The sequence below is a fragment of the Chrysemys picta genome, chromosome 8 (genome assembly GCF_011386835.1).
Source record: "Chrysemys picta bellii isolate R12L10 chromosome 8, ASM1138683v2, whole genome shotgun sequence".
NCBI lineage: Eukaryota > Metazoa > Chordata > Testudines > Emydidae > Chrysemys > Chrysemys picta.
This window is the reverse complement of record NC_088798.1, coordinates 79,753,163-79,772,172: the sequence shown is the minus strand read 5'-3', so window position 1 is coordinate 79,772,172 and position 19,010 is coordinate 79,753,163. Positions and strand designations below refer to the sequence as shown.

Below are 19,010 nucleotides of genomic sequence, written 5' to 3'. Positions count from 1 at the left end.
AGCTAGCATATAAAATTTACTTGCAATCTGTTCAAATCACCCATTACTGTTGGACCTGTCGCTTTAAAGCCTTAATTGGTTCTTTTAGCTGCTCATCAGATTGTACCTCCAGAGCAAGTTATTGTTTAATAAATTATTATTCATTTATTACTTTCCAAACCATAATGGACCATACCATCTACACTTCCTTCAGGGTTTCTACATCATATGCTATAATCACAAGAGATTTCACTGTCTACACTGCTACATCAGTCGGGATATGGAAAAACCAGACTCCTGATTGACATAACTATGCCAACTTGGCTGTGGCTGTCCTGGGGGGGTAAGTTGACATACAAGTGTTTCCTTCACTGTAGCTATTGTTGTTCAGAGAGGTGGTATTCCTGTACTGAGAGATAAGTGGGTAGGCTGCGTCTATACTATGGGGTTATGCCAGCATAGCTGAGGCAACATAGCTATGCCAGTACAGTCTCCATAGTGTAGACATGCCCAAGTAGGAGTGGGATGGAACCATGCTTGTAGTACAGACTTGAGAAAAGATGCCATAGGAAGTGACAATGGTGAGTCAGTAGGTGATACTTTTCTCTCCAAGTCAAAAATGTCAGTGTGTGAGTGTTGGAGGATGATATTTTAGACTGTTGGAGGTGACCTCTGTTAGAAGAGACGTAAAACTACACTCCTGATCACTCTCGGTCAGGGCCGCCCAGAGAATTCAGGGGGCCTGGGGCAAAGCAATTTCGGGGGCCCCTTCCATAAAAAAAAGTTGCAATACTATAGAATACTATATTCTCGTGGGGGCCCCTGTGGGGCCCGGAGGCCTGGGGCAAATCCCCCCCCCCCCCCCCCGCCGGCCCTGCTCTTGGTCAATTAAAAATCCTGTGGCACTTAGAGTGGAGTTATTAACCAGAACATCCTGGCCCAATTCCAGCTCATTGAACTGCATCCTAGCTACCTACATTCAGCCTGCACATTCAAATGGATACAATATTCTTCCTAACTTCCTGTTCTAAAATGGCAGGCAGCATTGCTTTGTGCTGTTTAATGGCTGATGAGATGGCAGATGAGGTGAGGAATATGAATTACTTGAATGTCATAGAAATATAGGAATTGCCAGACAGGATCAGACCAATGGTCCAGTCAGTCTGGTATCCTGTCTCTGACCGTGGCTAATGCCAAATGCTTCAGAGGATGGTGCAAGAAACTCTGCAGTACCATTTGTAGAATCATCACTGTCAGCTTACACAGTAATATTTTGGGGATACTCGGAGATAAAAAACTCTCTATAAATCCTAGGCAAATAGTTTCCACAAACTACATAAACAAAACTACTTGGTACGTGTTCTAAATACAAATTGTTTCGTAATATGAACAAATACAGACCAGTATGAATGCCCATTCCCCAACCTGACCAAGGCTCTGAAAGGCTGGTAAGTGGTCCTCAATTCCTATTCCCGCACCTGCAGGTCACTTGTGAAGAGTCCAAAAGGTGTTTTGAAGGGAGCTGACTGACTGCAGGATGGCAGAGTTCCCTCTGCTAGGGAAGTTGCCTGAATTTCATGTTTTATGTTTTTTATTTTACAGAGCACACAACTCACAGGGCAGATAATGAAGACAGTGTCAAGCCATCCAAATCCCTCAAATGGCCGATATGCTTTCAAGCAACACAATGAAAAAGTCAGAGTAGTCTTTCTCTCCTTAATCTACGGTTAGGTCACTGCCCTGAACCATAATCAGATCATCTCATTCAATTCTTCCCAGCCAAAAAATCTCTCCTGCCTTCTTGCAGGAACCATCTCCAGACAGGGATCTCTGTTCCTCCAATGGAGCTGTGGCAACTTCCAAAAGACTCATCTTGCATTTTGCTGTGACAATGGGAGTACCTTTTCCAGACCTGAAGAAAACTTTGTCTAGCTTGAAAGTTTGTCTCTCTCACTAACACAAGTTGTTCCAATAAAAGATATTGCCTCACCCACCTTGTCTCTCTAATATCCTGGGACCAACATGGCTACAACACATTGCATATAGGTCGAGCAGCCAATACTCAGATGTTGAGGTCAAATCCTCAATGAATTGTCTTAAGCAGTAAACAGAGCTCACATTTGGGGTTGCTGGTAGTTTCAGTCTATAATAGTCAGCAGAGCTGCTGTAACTGCATGCCATACTATGGGGATGGTTCTTTGCACTTGAGAATCTGGTTTGGTGACTGTCAGTGTCAGCAAGACCAGCAGTTTCTCTTCTTCATGGGATGTCAAGACAGTAGCTAACCCACCAGCAGTAGAAACAATCTGCTCCTTGCTGTAATGACATAAGCTTTCTGGCAACTTCACGCTGACAGCAATAAGCTAAAGATATTCAGGAACTGTAATTGTGCCATAAGGGAAACCCTTTCTTTGACTCAACAAATGTCTCCCGGACATTACTTCATGTTAACTTGGTGCACAGCTTCAATATATGGCTAGATCCATCCCTCTCACAGTGCATGGCCACTGATATAGTAATCCACTCTAGCCATGGCACTCTGAATGCAGAACAATAAGAGATACAAAACGTTACATTCATTTCTCGCCAAAGCCTTTGGAGAGATTTGGGTTTTCTGCTGCAAAGTGTCGCACACTCTCTGAAGGCACATGAGGGAGCCATCTGATTAACCAACTGTGCAGACTCTGGTAAGATAATACCTTATGTATCAATAGCTTTTTTATGCTGTTCTTTGAATCAAGTGTTCTGACATAAACAGCTTATTGTTCCCTAATTCATGCCAAGATGTATATGTATGCAGACTTGCATGCAAACTGGGCTAATTTACTACGTTTTCCTCCAATGAGATGGGGGAGCATTCGTTTATGATTTAGCTGTACATTTTCCTATGACTAGGTCAGCCATTAAATGATTTATGGAAGCAGTGCTAAGAATGCAAACATGATAAAAAAAAAGTTCAAAAAGGTGGAGCAATATCCCAGGTTCCCCATCAAGTTGGGGCCTGCTAGTACAGAAATGTTAGTGGTCATTTTCTAACAGGACTCAGGCCATTATTCTGGCTGTTAAACTCCTTTGGCTGGTTGTATTACACCGCACAAGGGCAGTGTTTCAATTGTAGGTATAGTCGTGGGATCCAAAGCTGAAATCTCTGTGCTGTCAACCATCAAAATGCACAGTCCAGAACTCACAGCTGAAGAGAAGGAAGGGTCAAGGTGGCTTTAAGTCACTTCTCTGCCACCCACTTCTGGGCTGCTCCAGGGGTCAGAGCAGCCCCCCATAGTAAACTAGGCTGCTCTGAGAGCTGTTCTAATTAGTGCTGTTCCCTCCCTCCATGGGCTGCTCTGCAGCTTTCAACAACTGAGAATCACCATAGCTGGCTCAGACTTTGGACTCTGCCTATGTCAAGGCAGGCTGCAGTCCTTGGTTCCCACACAGAGTAGATTCTCCCCTGGCCCAATCTGCAGGCTCTTTACCTCCCAATCCGACCCCGTATGCTTACGTGAGACTCTCTCCCTAGAGTAATACAGAAAATGGAAACCTTTCCATAGGCTTTTTTAAGACTAGTCTATATAAAGTGAATAGAGATTTGTATCCTTGTTATAGAATTCTATAGGCTGATTTTAAAATAAAGACCTATTGCATGGATCTCATTTTCTGTGAAATTCTAAAATACTGGTAAAAAAATCCAATAAGTTTTTATTCTCAATAAAACTCTATTGGTTTCATCTGATCAAATGTACAGAAAGCCATCTTGTATGTATTGATTTACACTTCTGAAACATGTCACACAGATCACATGAGTGTCTGGCTCCCATCTCATACTGTGAGCTCTCTTACAAACATGTGAGGTGACCATCTCAGGGTATATGTACACGGCATGCCCAGGGGGTGATTGCAGTTTGCGTAGATGTACCCAAACTAGCTTTAATCTAGCCAGCTCCAGTCCTGAAGCAGTGAAGCAGCAGCAGTATGGCCTCCACCATGGTCTGGACAAGCCCACCCAGAACCTTCAGTAATTACCAGCAAGGCTAGCCCATGCCTGCTGGCACAGCTTCACTGCTCCGGTCCCAAAGCTAGCCAGATTAAAAGTATGTCTACATGAGCGGGAATCAAAGCCTGTGATTGCAGTAGAGCCATTCAGTGATGCTATATAATAACTAACAATAAACTGGTCCCGTCCACCAAATAACCAATTCCCCAATAACAGAGAAAACTCAGACTGTTCTATCTGTGAAGCTTTCCTTTCTTCAAATACCCTCCTCCCCCAGTCCCTGGGAAAAAGCATCTGGACATGCTGCAAGGTCCATCTTAACAGATGTGGGTTCTGGAAGAGCAAATTCCAAATGCAAGACTTCCTGGACAATGCTCTGACAGCAGCCCATTATTAGCCGGCTTTTGCACCGAACTCACTTGTGACCAGCATGGCATGTGGAGAGAGAGAGAGACTCTCAGGACACCAGCTTGTAAACCATTTGGGGATTCAATAGTCAAAACAAGCACTGAGTTCACTCAGAAATCCAGTGCAGCTCTTGTAATGCTAGTGTTATGGTTGGTTGGTGGAAAACTGTGTTTAATACGGGCACAGATGCATACTATGCCAGGGCCCTGATTCAGCACAGCACTTCAGCATGTGCTTAGCTAAAAGTACATTCCTAAATCCCATTGACTTCAAAGGGGCTTAAGCAATTGCTTAATTGCTTTGCTGGGTAAGTGCCTCACTTGTTTCCAAGTTGTAGCCTCCAGGTGGAGATTCTGTTGTAGTTATCTAATCTTGAAATGCAAAAGGTCTAGGCAAACCTCAGGCCATCAGACACACATGCCAAAAAGTGTCATTTTTGTCTACAGGGACTACAGAACACCCTCAGGTTTAACTGTACCCATGACCTGTGTAGACCCCACTGTTAACCATGCCAAATGCCCCCACAGACAGGTGGGCTGATATGGTACTTACCACCTTTCCTGGTTCTTTTCCCCATACTACTGATATCATGTGCATCTCATCTAGATTGCACTTCTCCTCAACTAGCCCTCAGCCCAAACCCAATGTCCAGCATGCAGTGCATCATCTATTCTACTGCACTGGCAAAGTCAGGTGCGATAAAGGCACTATTTCTTCCATAGTGTTTTTCATCAGTAGATCTCTACATACGTTACAAAGGAAATATCGTTATCCCATTTTACAGATGGGGAAACTGAGGCACAGAGCGGGAACGTGACTTGCCTAAGGTCACCTGACAGGCCAGTGGCAGAGCCAGGAATAGAATCCAGGTCTCATGAGGCCAACACCAGTGCTCTCTTCAACATGCTAGATGCACCTCACCCCACATTTCCCTGTTACTCTCAGCATATACTCACTGACCAAGAGCTTGCAGCCTGGTCTGCATACAAAATGGGGCTAGTTTAGCCAATGGTAAGGCAGCCAATGTTCTGGGCCCACTGCTTTTCATGCTGACTAGCATCACCTCATTGTTACCTTGTGCTCTCCCTGTTTGCTGTCTCCACCTGCAGTCCATGGTCTTAGATTGTGAACACATCAGGACAGGGGTTGTCTGCTTGCTGTCTGTTTGTACAGCACCTAGCACAATGGGATTCTGGTTTATGACAAGCATCCATGGGGGCTACTATACTAATCACACTTGTGGTGAAACCGGTGCAGCTTGGATGTAAACAAGCCTGGAGAGATACAGCTCTTTCACCCCTCACATGAGATCATGGACATACACACACACACACACACACACACAGCCATGTCTTTTGAAATCTGATCACTAGCACCTGACTAATTACAAAATAAATTTCCTCCAATCCAGGCTGACCAGTTAACTGAATTCAAGGTTAAATTCACTTTTACTGATAAGCCTGCTCCTTAACAACCACTGCACTCATTGTGCCGTCATCCCAGTCTGCCCTATTTCCAAGGGCTGGCAGCCAGCTGCTCGGAATCTGTTTAACACGGAACTTAGTCACACACTGTCCATCATCAGGAAAATACTGTCATATTAAGATGAAAATTTCTCCTAGAAAGAAACAAGGGCTGCGCTGGACCCATACTGGAGCCAAAGAGACACTTAACAAATGGCCCTTTTCCAATCACAGCTGCCAGTTCTCTCTGAGCTTTGATACGATCATAAACACTACAGTACATAAAGGGCGGAGGGGGTGGGAGTGCACAAGGGACACCTCACCCATGCACCTCCCAAGATCTGCTTCATGCTATTGTGCTGTAGACTCTGCCATCACACTATCTTTACATATTATCTGAGAACAAAAGTAGCTGTGACATTCCTATGTGCCAGATGAAACAGGGCATTGTGGCTCAGAGGTATGCTGTTCAAACCTCCACTCTAAAGTCCTGGGCCCATTGCAATCAGTCATTTGCCATGAGCTTCAGGGGGCGCATGATTGGTGCCAAATGCACTGTAAGAAATAGATGGTGCTGAATACAAGCAGCTCCCATTCATTCAGTGGGACTGAGGGATGCTCAGAACCTCCGATAATCGGGTCACTTTTATCTAGGGCTATAAAGATGGATTCATACATTTTGGGCATCCCTGTTTGAAAACATTGGCAACCATCAATTCCCTCCCTCCTCTCTTCCTCCAGTACATTACAGTTAGATTACCTGGCAAAATCCAGAGAGGAAAACAATATGGTTGGGAGGTAGGTATCTGGCAACAGCATAGGTGCAGTATTACTACTGAAGTACACTATCCTGTAGTTCTTGAGAACTGGGATTTGCCTATGTCCTCAGGCTAGAACTTCCTGTTCCCTGGCCTATGTGACACCCAGCTAATTTGCCCAGTTTATATCCTGATGCATAGTGAGAGATAGAAGAAGAAGACCAGGCTCTGCATCACAGTTATATTTTGTGTATCCTTAGTGGTTCTGAGAGGTTCCAGTACACTCTGGATGCAGTGGAGCTTGTACAGAAAGGGGATGAACAACATGTGACCGTTGCAGTTGGAGAGCATTAAAATCCATCTCGCTGTACAAGTTACATAAGGACAAAACAGATCAACTGCAGGTCTTTATTGCAATAAGTCATTTCTATTTATCTATTCTGTAAGAGATGAGTGAATGCAAATATCGTAACTGTGTGCATTTTTGGATGATGGTATTTATGCAAATAAAGATGCAAATTAAGCACGGCCTTTTGGCCCCTGGCAAGTTACTAATACCGCCCTGAAGAGTTGGAAACCTTCAATCTAAAGTAGATCTGGACTTTTTTTTTTTTTTTAAACCAAAAAGTCTATTTAACATTCCTTACCCTGTACAGGGAAAAAATAAAAAGGTCATAGCTGTGGCAAACCTTTTGATGATAAGTGATAATATGAAAATGAGGCAGTTATGAAGGCTGCAGAAAGTGCAAGTCAGGCCATCTGAACAAAGGCAACGAGAGATCCAGTGTCCAAGCTCAGGGAAATTCTGGAGAATGAGGGAAAGAGAAGATCTTGGTTGTGTACAGATTAATCCTTTAATGCCTGCTATTATTTCCTTGTTGCCATGTGGGACAAGTGAAGCTGATCCTCTTAGTACCAGTGGACTGTTAACCCAAATAGTAACTACTCAAGTGGAAACAACAAAAACAAGTGGGCCTGAACCAAAATCAGGGATTGAATTCAAAGCTCTAACTTCTCTCTCCTCCAAAAAAATACCACAAAAATGCCCCACTCTGGAGTTTCCTAGGTTTGTTATATGTTTTTTCCCCACCTTTTGTCTGAGTCAGGGTCCCACAAATGAGTGACACTAAGTGAATTCAGCTACTTCCCGGATGGTTCATCAAATTTGGGCAGTGTGAACGTTCATTTTAAAATTAAAGTGCCTTCTACCTGACCGGGATAGCAAACCCTGAGAGGGAGAGAAGAGGTCAGTTTCCATACTGACTGCCACTTTTTTCTCTCTGCTGTGATTGCACAGTGTAGTGATGTGTTTTTAAATGTCTTTTTATGATTTGTTCTGAGGCCACCAGTACATATCTGAGCAACTTTATTATTAACCTCAGAGCTGGAGTTTGGATCTTCAGACCTCACATGGGAATGACATTTCCTGCTTGTTGTGCTTGGGGGTCAAATTTCAATGGGCCTGTGTTTTGCCCCTATAAAATACCTGCATCTATTTTGGGTGCACAAAACCTTGCATGTGATTGGGGGGTACATTTTGCTAGCAGTCTCACCCACAGTCAGTGAAGCACTCAAGAAAGTGATTATCTTTAAGCAATCACGATGTTCCATTGACTTCAGTGGGTCTAATCACGTGATCAAGATAAAGCACATGGTTAGCTAGATGAAGGTAAGAGTGTTAGAGCCTTGCAGGATCCAGCCCTATTTACACAAGCAGTTTGACATTTATGCATACTAGTCTATCCAAATGCACAAAATACCATTACTCTTCCTCAGCAAACCTGGAAATGTGATTTGATTCTTTGAGTTGCAGGTTAAATTCTTTGACTGAGGATTTGGAGCATACAGATTTGGAGTTGATAGTGGCAGTGACTGGGGGCTCACCACAGAGGAGAAAGTAAGCCAGTACAGCCAGATTAGACCAGTTTCTTCGGCGGTGATTTAAAGGGCCCAGGGCTCCAGCCGCTGTGGGGAACCCCGGGCCCTTTAAATCACCGCTGGAGCTCCAGCAGCCAGGTTCGGGTGGGGATTTAAAGAGCCCGGTGCTCCTGCAACTGCAGGGAGCCCCGGGCCCTTTAAATCACCGCCGGAGCCCTGCCGCCCCGGGGTAGTGGCGGCAGGGCTCCTGCGGTGATTTAAAGGGCCTAGAGCTCTGCAGTGGCCAGAGCCCCGGGTCCTTTAATTCGCCCCTGAGCCCCGGGGCTCTCAGCCGCCTCTGCAGCTGGTAGCTCTGGGGTGATTTAAAGGCCTTGGGGCTCCCAGCCACAGCCGGAGCCCCAGGGCTTTTAAATCATGAAAGGCCCCGCCTCTTCTGGTTGAGGCCATGCCCCTGCTCAGGACTCCGGCATACCTGTAAGTCCTTTAAGTTACTTTCACCCCTGGCTCACCAGCAACAGGATCACACCACTATGCTTTACTCTCTTTTGGCACAAGTCAGTTACAGTGCTTCCTCCAGCCCCTTGTATATCCAAGCTACACAAGGGCATGCGGTTTCACCCTCTCATGTAGGAAGAGCAGGATGTTATTCCAGCTTGCAAGAGCTTGCCCCTGAACCCCAAGCCCTTCCTGAACGGGCTGACGGGGAAGCCGGTGATGGTGAAGCTGAAGTGGGGGATGGAGTACAAGGGCTACCTGGTGTCTGTCGATGGCTACATGAACATGCAGCTTGCAAACACAGAAGAATACATAGATGGTGCATTGTCAGGACACCTTGGTGAAGTTTTGATAAGATGTAACAACTTCCTGTACACTAGAGGAGTAGAAGAAGAAGATGGAGAAATGAGAGAATAAGTTTGTTATTCCACATATTTCTGGAAAATAAAGATCAGTTTTTCACACACACACACACACACACACACACACACACACACACACAAAATCAACAGCTGTAGCAGGATGTATTAGCAGTTAACATCATACTTAATAGTCATTTATTGCTGCCTCTATGTATTTTGTAAATAAAACTACAGCTTTTTTCCCCTTTCCAGGGTGTGATACTGATTCAGTCACTTTAAATGGGGATGCTATTAGCTCAGCCCTTTCTACCTGCATTTGTGACACATACAACCAAAAAGTCAAAGAGAAACCCAGCAGCACCTGGCCTCTCTGTAAGGAAACTCTGTAGTACCCTCTAAGTGACTTTGGAAGAAAACATTGCAAAATCCAGCTATTTTTGTTGCTTCTAAAACACAGCTGACCATAATATGGTTTCCAAGATGACAGCTATTAATATACCAGGTTTCAGTAAATCCTGCTTAGGCAAAACTACTGTGCTCTGCTTTTATCCTTTTCTGATTGAACAAGACACTCTTCCTGGTAACCATGTAACTGGCTGTTCATATATAGTACCCACGGAAACCAATTCTAATCTTTCTCTTCATTTAACAACTCCACAATGGTTGATTCACATGTGATGCAACTAACTAGATAATTTATCACCATATTTTAAGAGAAAACATTCACATTCTTTAATAATTACTCCCTCACAAGGAAAGATGCCTACAGCAAAATAGTGACCCAGGTATTAGGACTACTTTTCCCAGATCACCACATGCCTAGGGTCAAAGGTCACAACACATGCTTAGGTATAAAAGGCACCAGTTTCTGAGCAATCATTATGTGGAGCTGCTAACTCCCAAGAACATACCCAGGACAAGTCCTAGCTCTCAGTGGCTATTTTATTGTAAAGCAGCTTACTACAACAAGCAATGAAGTAAGATATCTTTCAGCCCTCACTATTTCTGTCTGGGATACAATGTACAAGTAACCTTGCAAATATTTATTTTCCCCTAGAAGTCACTCTCTTTACTTTTAAGGTTCTCCTTAATGCTACAATGTACTCTCTGACTCAGGGTGAGGATTTCCTGTTGGAACACTGTCCAGAGCACCCCCAAACCCCCAAAGAGATACTTGCCATTAGGAACAAAGCCTCGTGCAACAACTCACACAGAGTGGCCTGTGTTTCTTATCCCATGAACCCATCTCCCACCTTAGCCAGGCAGTTGCTGGACATGGTACTTATAAACATCCCTTTTAAATCTCTATTTAAGACCACAAGGTAACAAGTCTAAGGAGCTTATATGCACCATCCTGACCAGCAGAAAAGAGATGGCAATATCTCAACCACGCATCCCATAAACTTGTAGAAGCAGAAAGAATTAGTTTGAAAAATGGGGTAAACAAATTCAAATAACTGCCCGACAAGTGGCAAACTCAAGCAGTAAAGGAGGTTCCCTCCAACTTGGCACCATTGCTGAGCGCACTCTCCCCAGCCCAATGAGTTCTTAGAAGCTTTTTGTATGGACTCCTGTCCAAATAGGCTGTTCTTGAACATCATCAAGGTTGTTAACTTCTTCTCCCCTCCAATTCTATCTTTCAGACTCTAATACCAAGAGAGGAAAGAAAAGGTGGATGATTTTGAGAAATCATGCTTGACAATTCAGCTTTTAAAAAAAAAATAAATAAAAAAAAAAATATCAATCAATCAATAGGAGTTCACTTGACTGGCAAACCCAGGATGAGAGCAATTAGGGTTCCACATTCGCAACGGCTTAACTACCTGGAACCATTCTTGCAAAGTTCAGTGTTGTTTCGTTTTCTGCTACGTGCTTTGTTCTTACATTTTAAGAGGATTCTTGTGCATTGATTATGGAGAACAGCAAATGATTTTTGGTATGTTATAAATGCAGTCTGATATATTGTACTTTACATGCAAGGATACGAAAGCACTTTACATAGCTTACTTTAAGATTCCCTGCCAAGCCCCCTCCCTTATGAATTATGCATTTCACTGATGTGAAGATTGAGGCATAGTGATAGTGACATGCCTAAAGTCACAGAGTAGGTCAGTGCTGATTCTTATGACAGAAGTTGTTCAAAATACAGATTAATAGGATCGTATATTGTCCAAATTCTCACATGTTCAATTAGTTAAAAATAAATGAGGTCACAACCTTGCATACTTTAGTCCCATCCAAATTCTCCATGGTTATCAATATGGAAACATTGGATCATGGTGTGATACCAAGAAAAAAAATCCAGACTTCTTTTATATGCTCTGCTATAACTGAACAATCAAAATTAAAAATCAAATCAATGTACAATTAGACTTTCCCTACATGGTGTTAACCTTCAAAGCAGCAGAACGTTCTTGTGATTTTAAGTTTTGGCCATGTCTACACTAAAGAGTTTACAGTGGCACAGCTGTACCAAGGTAGCTGCGCCTCTATAAGATCTCCCGTGTAGCCATGCTGTGCCAATGGGAGCATAATTAAACTTCCCCCAATAAACGGCAGTAGGGTGATCAGACAGCAAGTGTGAAAAATCAGGACTGAGGTGGTGGTGGTGGGGGGGGGTAATAGGAGCCCATATTAAAAAAAAAAGCCCCAAATAGTGGGACTGTCCCTATAAAATCGGGACATCTGGTCAACCTAAGCAACAGTAGCTATGGCGGCAGGAGAGTATCTCCCTCTGACATAGCACTGTCTACACTGCCACTTTTGTTGATGTAACTTATGTCACTCGAGGGGGTGTTATACCCACAAAAATGCTAGTGTAGACATAGTCTCTCTTGGTAGAGATCTCTTACAGGATGGAGCAAAAAATTGCACAATTAGATCAATTAAAAAGTTTGCCTCTTAGGTCATTATATGGTATACAACTTGGGTCAAGACTCATTGTCTTTTAGTGGGACACTGTAAATAATGCTAATTTTCAATTATTTCCCACTAAGCATTTAAAAATCCAACCAACGTGTTTCTGAGATTTAAAACAAACGTGTTGGCACCAAAGTAGGATGCGACTTTAGACAAAAATCTATGCTAATGGATTATGTAACAATAGAAGTGAGACTGGTGTCTCTAGCTGTACAGATGAACACTTCTTATAATTGGAACATTGCCATTATAGTGTAACTTGGTAGATCTTCACTCAGGACCACTGTGAGTGAATTGAGTTGGAAGACACTTAGTCTCGGAAACATCTTTAAAAAGAATTCACGTTCTGACTCTTTTGCCAAATCACTTAATCAGCAAATGTAAGAGGGAGTGATTGTGCACTGTGGTCAGTCTGTCATGGGCCTATGAATCTCTGCCTATGTAATAGTGGTTAATGAAGTAAGGAGAAAATAAATCTGGGGAAAACACCCCTTCTTCTGTTTTTACATTTTAATGGCATTGCTAAGAAAGGGCTCAAGGTGGATCATTGCATGCGGCATTATTCAGCAGGTCACCTCTCCATATTAAGAATAAGAACAGCTGGGGTGATTTTGTATAACTCCATAAACCACATTTGACCCATGGTCTGAGCTCTGTTAACTTCTGCTTTATAGACTAAAAGGCTGAAAAACTCGACTTTCCTCATCAAGTGAGCATTACATCTTTGCCTTCAAACTCCTGCATCCCTCCCTGCTTAGTCCCCATTCTAATCCCCTCCTTCTGCCACCCATCCCAGTACCCCCTTCCTATTCTTTTCCCATGCTCATCTCTGTGCTTTTTCCTATGCTTCCCCTTATGTAATATTCTTATGTTCTTATGTACGTATTTGGTGTCAAAACTTTTCCATTACAAGGAAATAGGGAGGAGAGGCCCACAGATTTCCTATAATGTGCAATCACAAAGTCTAACAATAAAAAAGGAAGGGGGAGGCAAGCAGCTGGGTGTGTGTGTGTGTGGGGGGATGTTAGTGGGTTATAGACTGTTGTAATAAGCCATAAATCCAGTGTCTCTAATCCATCCATGATTTTCAGTGTCTAGCAAAGTTATGAATTTCAGCTCCCAGTAGGGTGACCAGATCACCCAAGTCAAATATCGGGACGCGGGGGGAGGGTGACGTGGGGGGGGCCAAAAAAAAAAAAAAACAACCCTTCCTCCGCAAGCGCTGGAGGGAGGCCCGGGAGACTCAGGGGAAGCACAGGGCCGGGGTGCGTAAGAGTCCGGCCTGGCCCCGAGCAGGCAGGACTCAGTTGGGTGGTAGGGAGAGGAGGGGGGCGGCCTGCGGTGCCAGGCGGCGGCTGTTCTCACCCCCGGGCAGCGGGACTCGGGAGCAGCCGCTGCTGCAGCTCCCACTGCCGCGGGGGGAGGAAGCGGCCATGGCGCTCGGCGGCTGCAGTGCCCCCGAACCTGGGCCTGCTGCGGGGACCCAGCAGTGCGCACGCTGCGCCCAGCCCCTGGCCAGTCGCGTCTGGGCTGCTGCCCCAGCTGGTGCAATCCCGCGGCGGCCCCGGAGTGGGGGCAGCAGGCCCCAGCTCCCCCGTCCCGCTCGGGTCCCGCAGGGGAACGAACGGGGCTGGGCTGCTGATGCCTCCGCCCCGGGGCCGCCGCAGGATTGCACCAGCTGGGCAGCAGCCCAGACGCGACTGGCCAGGGGCTGGGCCCAGCATGCGCGCTGCTGGGTCCCTGCAGCAGGCCCCGGCTCGGGGGGTTCGGGGACGCCAGAGCCGCAGCTGCCGAGCGCCATGGCCGCTTCCTCCCCCGCGGCAGTGGGAGCTGCAGCAGCGGCTGCTCCCGAGTCCCGCTGCCCGGGGCTGAGAACAACAGCCGCAACCTGGCCCCGCGGGGCGCCCCCCTCCTCTCCCTACCACCCAACTGAGTCCTGCCTGCTCGGGGCCAGGCCGGACTCTCACTCACCCCGGCCCCGCGCTTCCCCTGCGTCTCCGGGGCCTCCCTCCAATGCTTGTGGAGGAAGGAGGAATGGTAAGCCCGGGGAAGAGGCGGGGATTCGGGGAGGGAGCCAATCGGGGGAGGAGGGAGTGGAGTCGGGGCGGGCGGGGGGTGCGAGCACTTCCGGGCTCCAGGCTCCGGCGCATTTCCTTGTTTGTCCAGTGTCCCGACCGCACGTTGGTCTGGACGCGGGACAAACAAGGAAATATCGGGACAGTCCCGATAAAATCGGGACGTCTGGTCACCCTAGCTCCCAGGCTCAACTTTCGAAGATGTTGTGCAGGTTTCCTTTGAGGATGGGGACTGATAGATCGCATACAGAATGTAAAGTGTTCACCCACAGGTGATGTGGTTTCTTGTCTTTTATCATTTTCCTATGTGAGTTCATTCGAGAGAGTAGTGATTGTCTGGTTTCACCCACACAGGTCCTGTTGGGCATTTAGTGCACTGGACGAGGTACATCACATATTGCGATAGGCATGTGCAGGACCCATCTATCTTGAAAGGTGTGTTGTGGGGGGAGGGGGAGGTGCTGACCATTGTAGGAGTGGAGTTATGTTTGCAGGATTTGCATCTGTTGTTCTGGCAGGGTCTAGTGCCACTTTGAAGGGTGTGTTCTGGTCTATGGGGAGCTTACTTCTGATGACGAGCTTGATGAAATTGGGTGGGGGGTTGAAGGCTAGAAAAGGGGTTCAGGAAAAATTTATTTCAGGATGGGGTCCGCATCAGATATGGGTTTTAGTTGTTTGGTTTTTTTTGATACCCTGCATGGGTTTCAGTGTGGGGTGGTAGGTGATAATTAAGGGGTGTGTGATCAGAGAGGAGGGGGTTTTAGTTCTGTACTGAAGCAGCGTATGACCTGAATGTAACCATGGATGCTGATAATCTAACTGAACAAAGGGATACTAAATATAGTAAGATTTCTAGTGAGTGAAAGCTTGTAGAATAATGTATGAATGTTATTTAGTAATGGCATTATTCACTTAATATATTATTTCATTAACAGTATTGAGCTAGAGCTAATAGACAGATCATCGGGACAGAAAGTCTGTCTAAGACACTTCCTATTGTGGCAATTATGTTCTGCAATGTGTTTGGCCAGAAAACCAAAACCCTTTTTCTAAATGTCACAGAATCATCATCTAAATATGATTCAAAAGAGGAGATTTCTGGGTTTGATGATTTTTAATACCAGAAGGTAAAGAGTAGGCTGTATAGTTTGTGCTAGGAACATCAGTGGTTTAGTATGACTTTACTGCTTAGAGTGCATCTGAGACCTCCTCCAAGATTTATTTTCTAAAACTAAAATTTCATTCCTGTTTTATGCATGAAGAATCTAATCAAACTGATCAAAACTTTGGCTCCATTCAAAATGTATATTAGGTCAAGTATAAAAAAATGTATAGCTGAGATGTTTGCATTTGACATGTAAGATGAGTAATTAGTCTTTGTGACAACTCTTCCTTCTGGAAAAGGCAAAAGTATAGAGGGATTGGATTTGTGTCATGATCTGACACTCTGAGGGGCTCTCTTGAATTCAAAAATGTTAAAAGAAACAGCCCATTATTACTGTAAGTTCTGTTTAACATGGTATCTGCGCACTCACATAATTCCATTCTCCTGGAAATTCAAAATAATTTAAATTTATCAATTGCTCAGGTCTAACACCCCGCAATGGGGATGTTTCATAAACCTTTAACAGGCTGATATACTGAGAGACACCCACAAAGCAAGTCAATGGCAGAGCCCTGAATAGAACTCAGGATTTCTATGCCCACTTCTGGTCATGGGACGACACTCTGCTGAGACACTCTATTGTGGTCCCCACCTCTATGGGCCCCATCCTTTTACTCTCACATAAAGAAAATAGAGTTCTTACACTCCTACACTCATGGCTTTTTGAATAGGTTGCAGTTTCCTTTGAAATATCACTTGATAAAAAAAGCAGAACTATATTCAGCACAAAGACACACACATTTGAAACACTCTTCTTGGGTAAGTATATTGGGCCTGTGCAAGACCAGTTTCTTAATGAAAACAGCTGACAGCGAGAGAGGGGACAACAGAAGAGGGAGTTTGTTCAGTGAGTTACTGGGCACTCGGTTTAGAATCACAACATAATGCAGTCCCACCTAGGCTAATAAAATTCACATCTCTCAACCAGAGGAAATAGTAATACATACAAGGAAAGATTCATACTCTTCTACACCTTCAACTGGGCAGACCTGGTTTCATCTTACAACATGTAATCATTTCCATTGCTATGGTCTCATTTCTACTCTCCACTTCCCAGGAACCAGCATCCACCCTTAGCATACAAACCTGTAAACATTTACTACACGAATAGTCCTTGTTAGTGGGAATATTCTCATTCCAGGGAATGTGGCTAGTTTTTTAAAGTTTTACAGGATTGGACTCTTAGTTATGATGAATGAGTTTCAAGGATTGCAATGAGGGTTTTTAAGCTGCTATGAGTCCATCTTACTGAGGTGGTTTCCCCCCAACCCCTCCCTCCAGTTCAACTCATGGATACAAACACCTATGACCATAATGGGCCAGATTCTCAGAGATGCTGAGCAGTCTGCAAATCCTGTGGACTTTGATAAGGGATGTACAGCATCCTGGCAGCTAGGCTATTTCTTCTCATTATTCTAATTACTGCTACCCATAGTTTCAAAGTCTAGAGCACTTTAGAGAAAATATAGACTCTGAATCAATTTGTTTTGCATAATTGTAAAAACAGGGACTGAAAAGAATGGATGTACCTAAACAGTGTTAGGAAAGTCCCTCTATGTCTGTGATGCGAATCTGTAAGTGACATCAGTTATTAGGGCAGGTGATATTAACATATTGGCCTCACGCACTGTCAGATTCAGTTTTCCTATTCCTATTTCCTGTTCTGTTGGCATGTTTTCATAGGTAGATAGTGAATGGTGCATACTGTGAATATATTATGTTGCAGTTTTCTTTTTGCTCAATATTGTTCAAATGACAGATAGCTTTTTTCATTAGGCTTTAAGATTTACATTGAGATGAAAATGCTCTTTTTTACTGTCTCATACATAAAACTGTATCATATGTAAACAGCATCACTGAAACCTAGAACACTAATGAATGTAAGTAAGACCCACAGGAGAAAGTGACTACTTATGCCAATAGAAGCATATATTAATGATCTTAAAATGTGGAAAATTACAGTGATGCAATTAAAAATCAAAATTTCCTTTCTTAGTTATGCAAAATCTTCACAATAAAGATTCCTTTATAAACCTGTACACCTATTTTCTACAAGAGCTTACTTTTCTTCAAAGTAATTTTTCATCTGTTTACTAATAAACAAAAATAATCATTCTTTTACTATTAAAAAAAGTTAACATTCCTGTTACAGTTCCTTGTCTTCCGTCTTATGTCTAGAAGACATTTTAGTTCAAGTTATCAGAGTATTCAAGTCAATCTCTGATCTTCTGTCTGCAATCTTATATATGGAATTTTTTCTCCTAAATTTTGTGTGTGCACAGATGCCATTTTGTCTATGTGCAGAAATATAAATGTCAGAGCAAAAACTTGCCCCCCTCTGATTTCAGGTGCAAGTTTGGAGGCTGCTTTTCTAAGATTATCCCTTGAAATTAAATTGAAAACAAATTATGAAAAGCACCCGAGAACATGATTTTAGTATAGTATACCAGCAGTGCAATGATGATTGGGATTGCTGTGCTGGTTTTAGTTTTGAATTAAACTGCATATAAATCTCATCAGCTTGAGTCTCCCATTTATTGTCCCACCTGCAGCCTTTCTGCAATGAGACCGCAAAGGTAATCACCTTCAAGTCCTTTCCAAAGTTTCTGAAGCTATAAATTAATGTATTTGAAAACATGGAAGTACTTTTTTCTATGAAAGTAGGTAGTTCTGAAAAAAAAAATCTAGTCTCAGATATTGTTTGCAAGTAAGATGCTCAGACATTAGAAGTCCTATGGTGCATAATATTTCAGTTCATAAGAACTCAAAAAAACAAACATAAGCACTAAAATGGGTTGGTGCAAGACTGGCAAGAACAATTACTCAGCAAAATCTTGTGGCTACTAATTCTACCTTCAAACTTAAATATGACGGTATTGAAATAACATCCCAAAAAGCTGTTTAACATACCAGACTGATCCAACAGAACGAACGCAGCTCCAGAGCTCTGTTACATAGCAGCTGAGCAGTTTGCATGGAGAAAGCAAAGCAACAATCAAGACCAGATGGGTCATTCAGGTGGCAACAGATGATCCTGAAGAGAAAATGGGGATGTAGAGAAGATGCCACACTAATAATGGTAGCCTCAATAAAGAAATTGTTCACAAAAAAGAAACAAAATGTGTATTATACAGAAATGCAAACAGGGATGTTTGCGTAGAACTGGCTGCAGGAGGACAATTCCATTTTGTAACAACCTATAAACTTTAGAAGAACCAGAACCTTTTGGTCATTTTTATTAAACAGAAATGTTTGGTTATAGAAACAAAAGGTCAAATTTTCTATTAGTCTGTTTCTCTCTGTAGTCAGAAGGGAGAGCCTTGGAATTCAGAAAATTTCTCATTGAAAACTGCATCAGAACTGATACCTCTTGATGAAACAGCCTGTTTCACCAAAAATACATTTTGCTGAAAATGTTCTCACCAGCTTTACTTTGTACCATCATGTAGAGCCCTTATGACATAGGCTAGTTCACTATACGGTATGAATTTATAACAAAACAAATACATTGGGCCAA

General features: G+C 43.7%; 1 protein-coding gene and 1 long non-coding RNA gene across 2 annotated transcripts in view; one reads left to right on the top strand and one right to left on the bottom strand.

The window, feature by feature from the left end:
- Nucleotides 1-1,011: 1,011 nt before the first annotated feature.
- Nucleotides 1,012-9,389, top strand: LOC101949372 (small nuclear ribonucleoprotein F-like). Its single transcript, XM_042851495.2, has 3 exons — nt 1,012-1,065; nt 1,582-1,674; nt 9,108-9,389. Exons 1-3 carry the CDS (start codon nt 1,012-1,014, stop codon nt 9,387-9,389), a joined length of 429 nt encoding a protein of 142 aa, XP_042707429.2.
- Nucleotides 9,390-10,836: 1,447 nt separating this feature from the next.
- Nucleotides 10,837-19,010, bottom strand: part of LOC135973152 (uncharacterized) — a 29,413-nt gene continuing 21,239 nt past the window's right edge. Inside the window, exons 2-3 of the long non-coding RNA XR_010589854.1 lie at nt 18,404-18,527; nt 10,837-10,978 (exon numbers count right to left, since the gene is read on the bottom strand). This is a non-coding gene — a long non-coding RNA (uncharacterized LOC135973152). The remainder of the gene's footprint in view (nt 10,979-18,403; nt 18,528-19,010) is intronic.

Coding starts and splice junctions, on each gene's coding strand:
- LOC101949372 (XM_042851495.2), top strand. CDS start 1,012: ATGGCAGGCAGCATTGCTTTGTGCTGTTTAATGGCTGATGAGATGGCA. Junction 1,066..1,581: donor CTGATGAGATGGCAGATGAG/GTGAGGAATATG, acceptor TTTATTTTACAG/AGCACACAACTCACAGGGCA. Junction 1,675..9,107: donor TCAAGCAACACAATGAAAAA/GTCAGAGTAGTC, acceptor CCTCTCATGTAG/GAAGAGCAGGATGTTATTCC.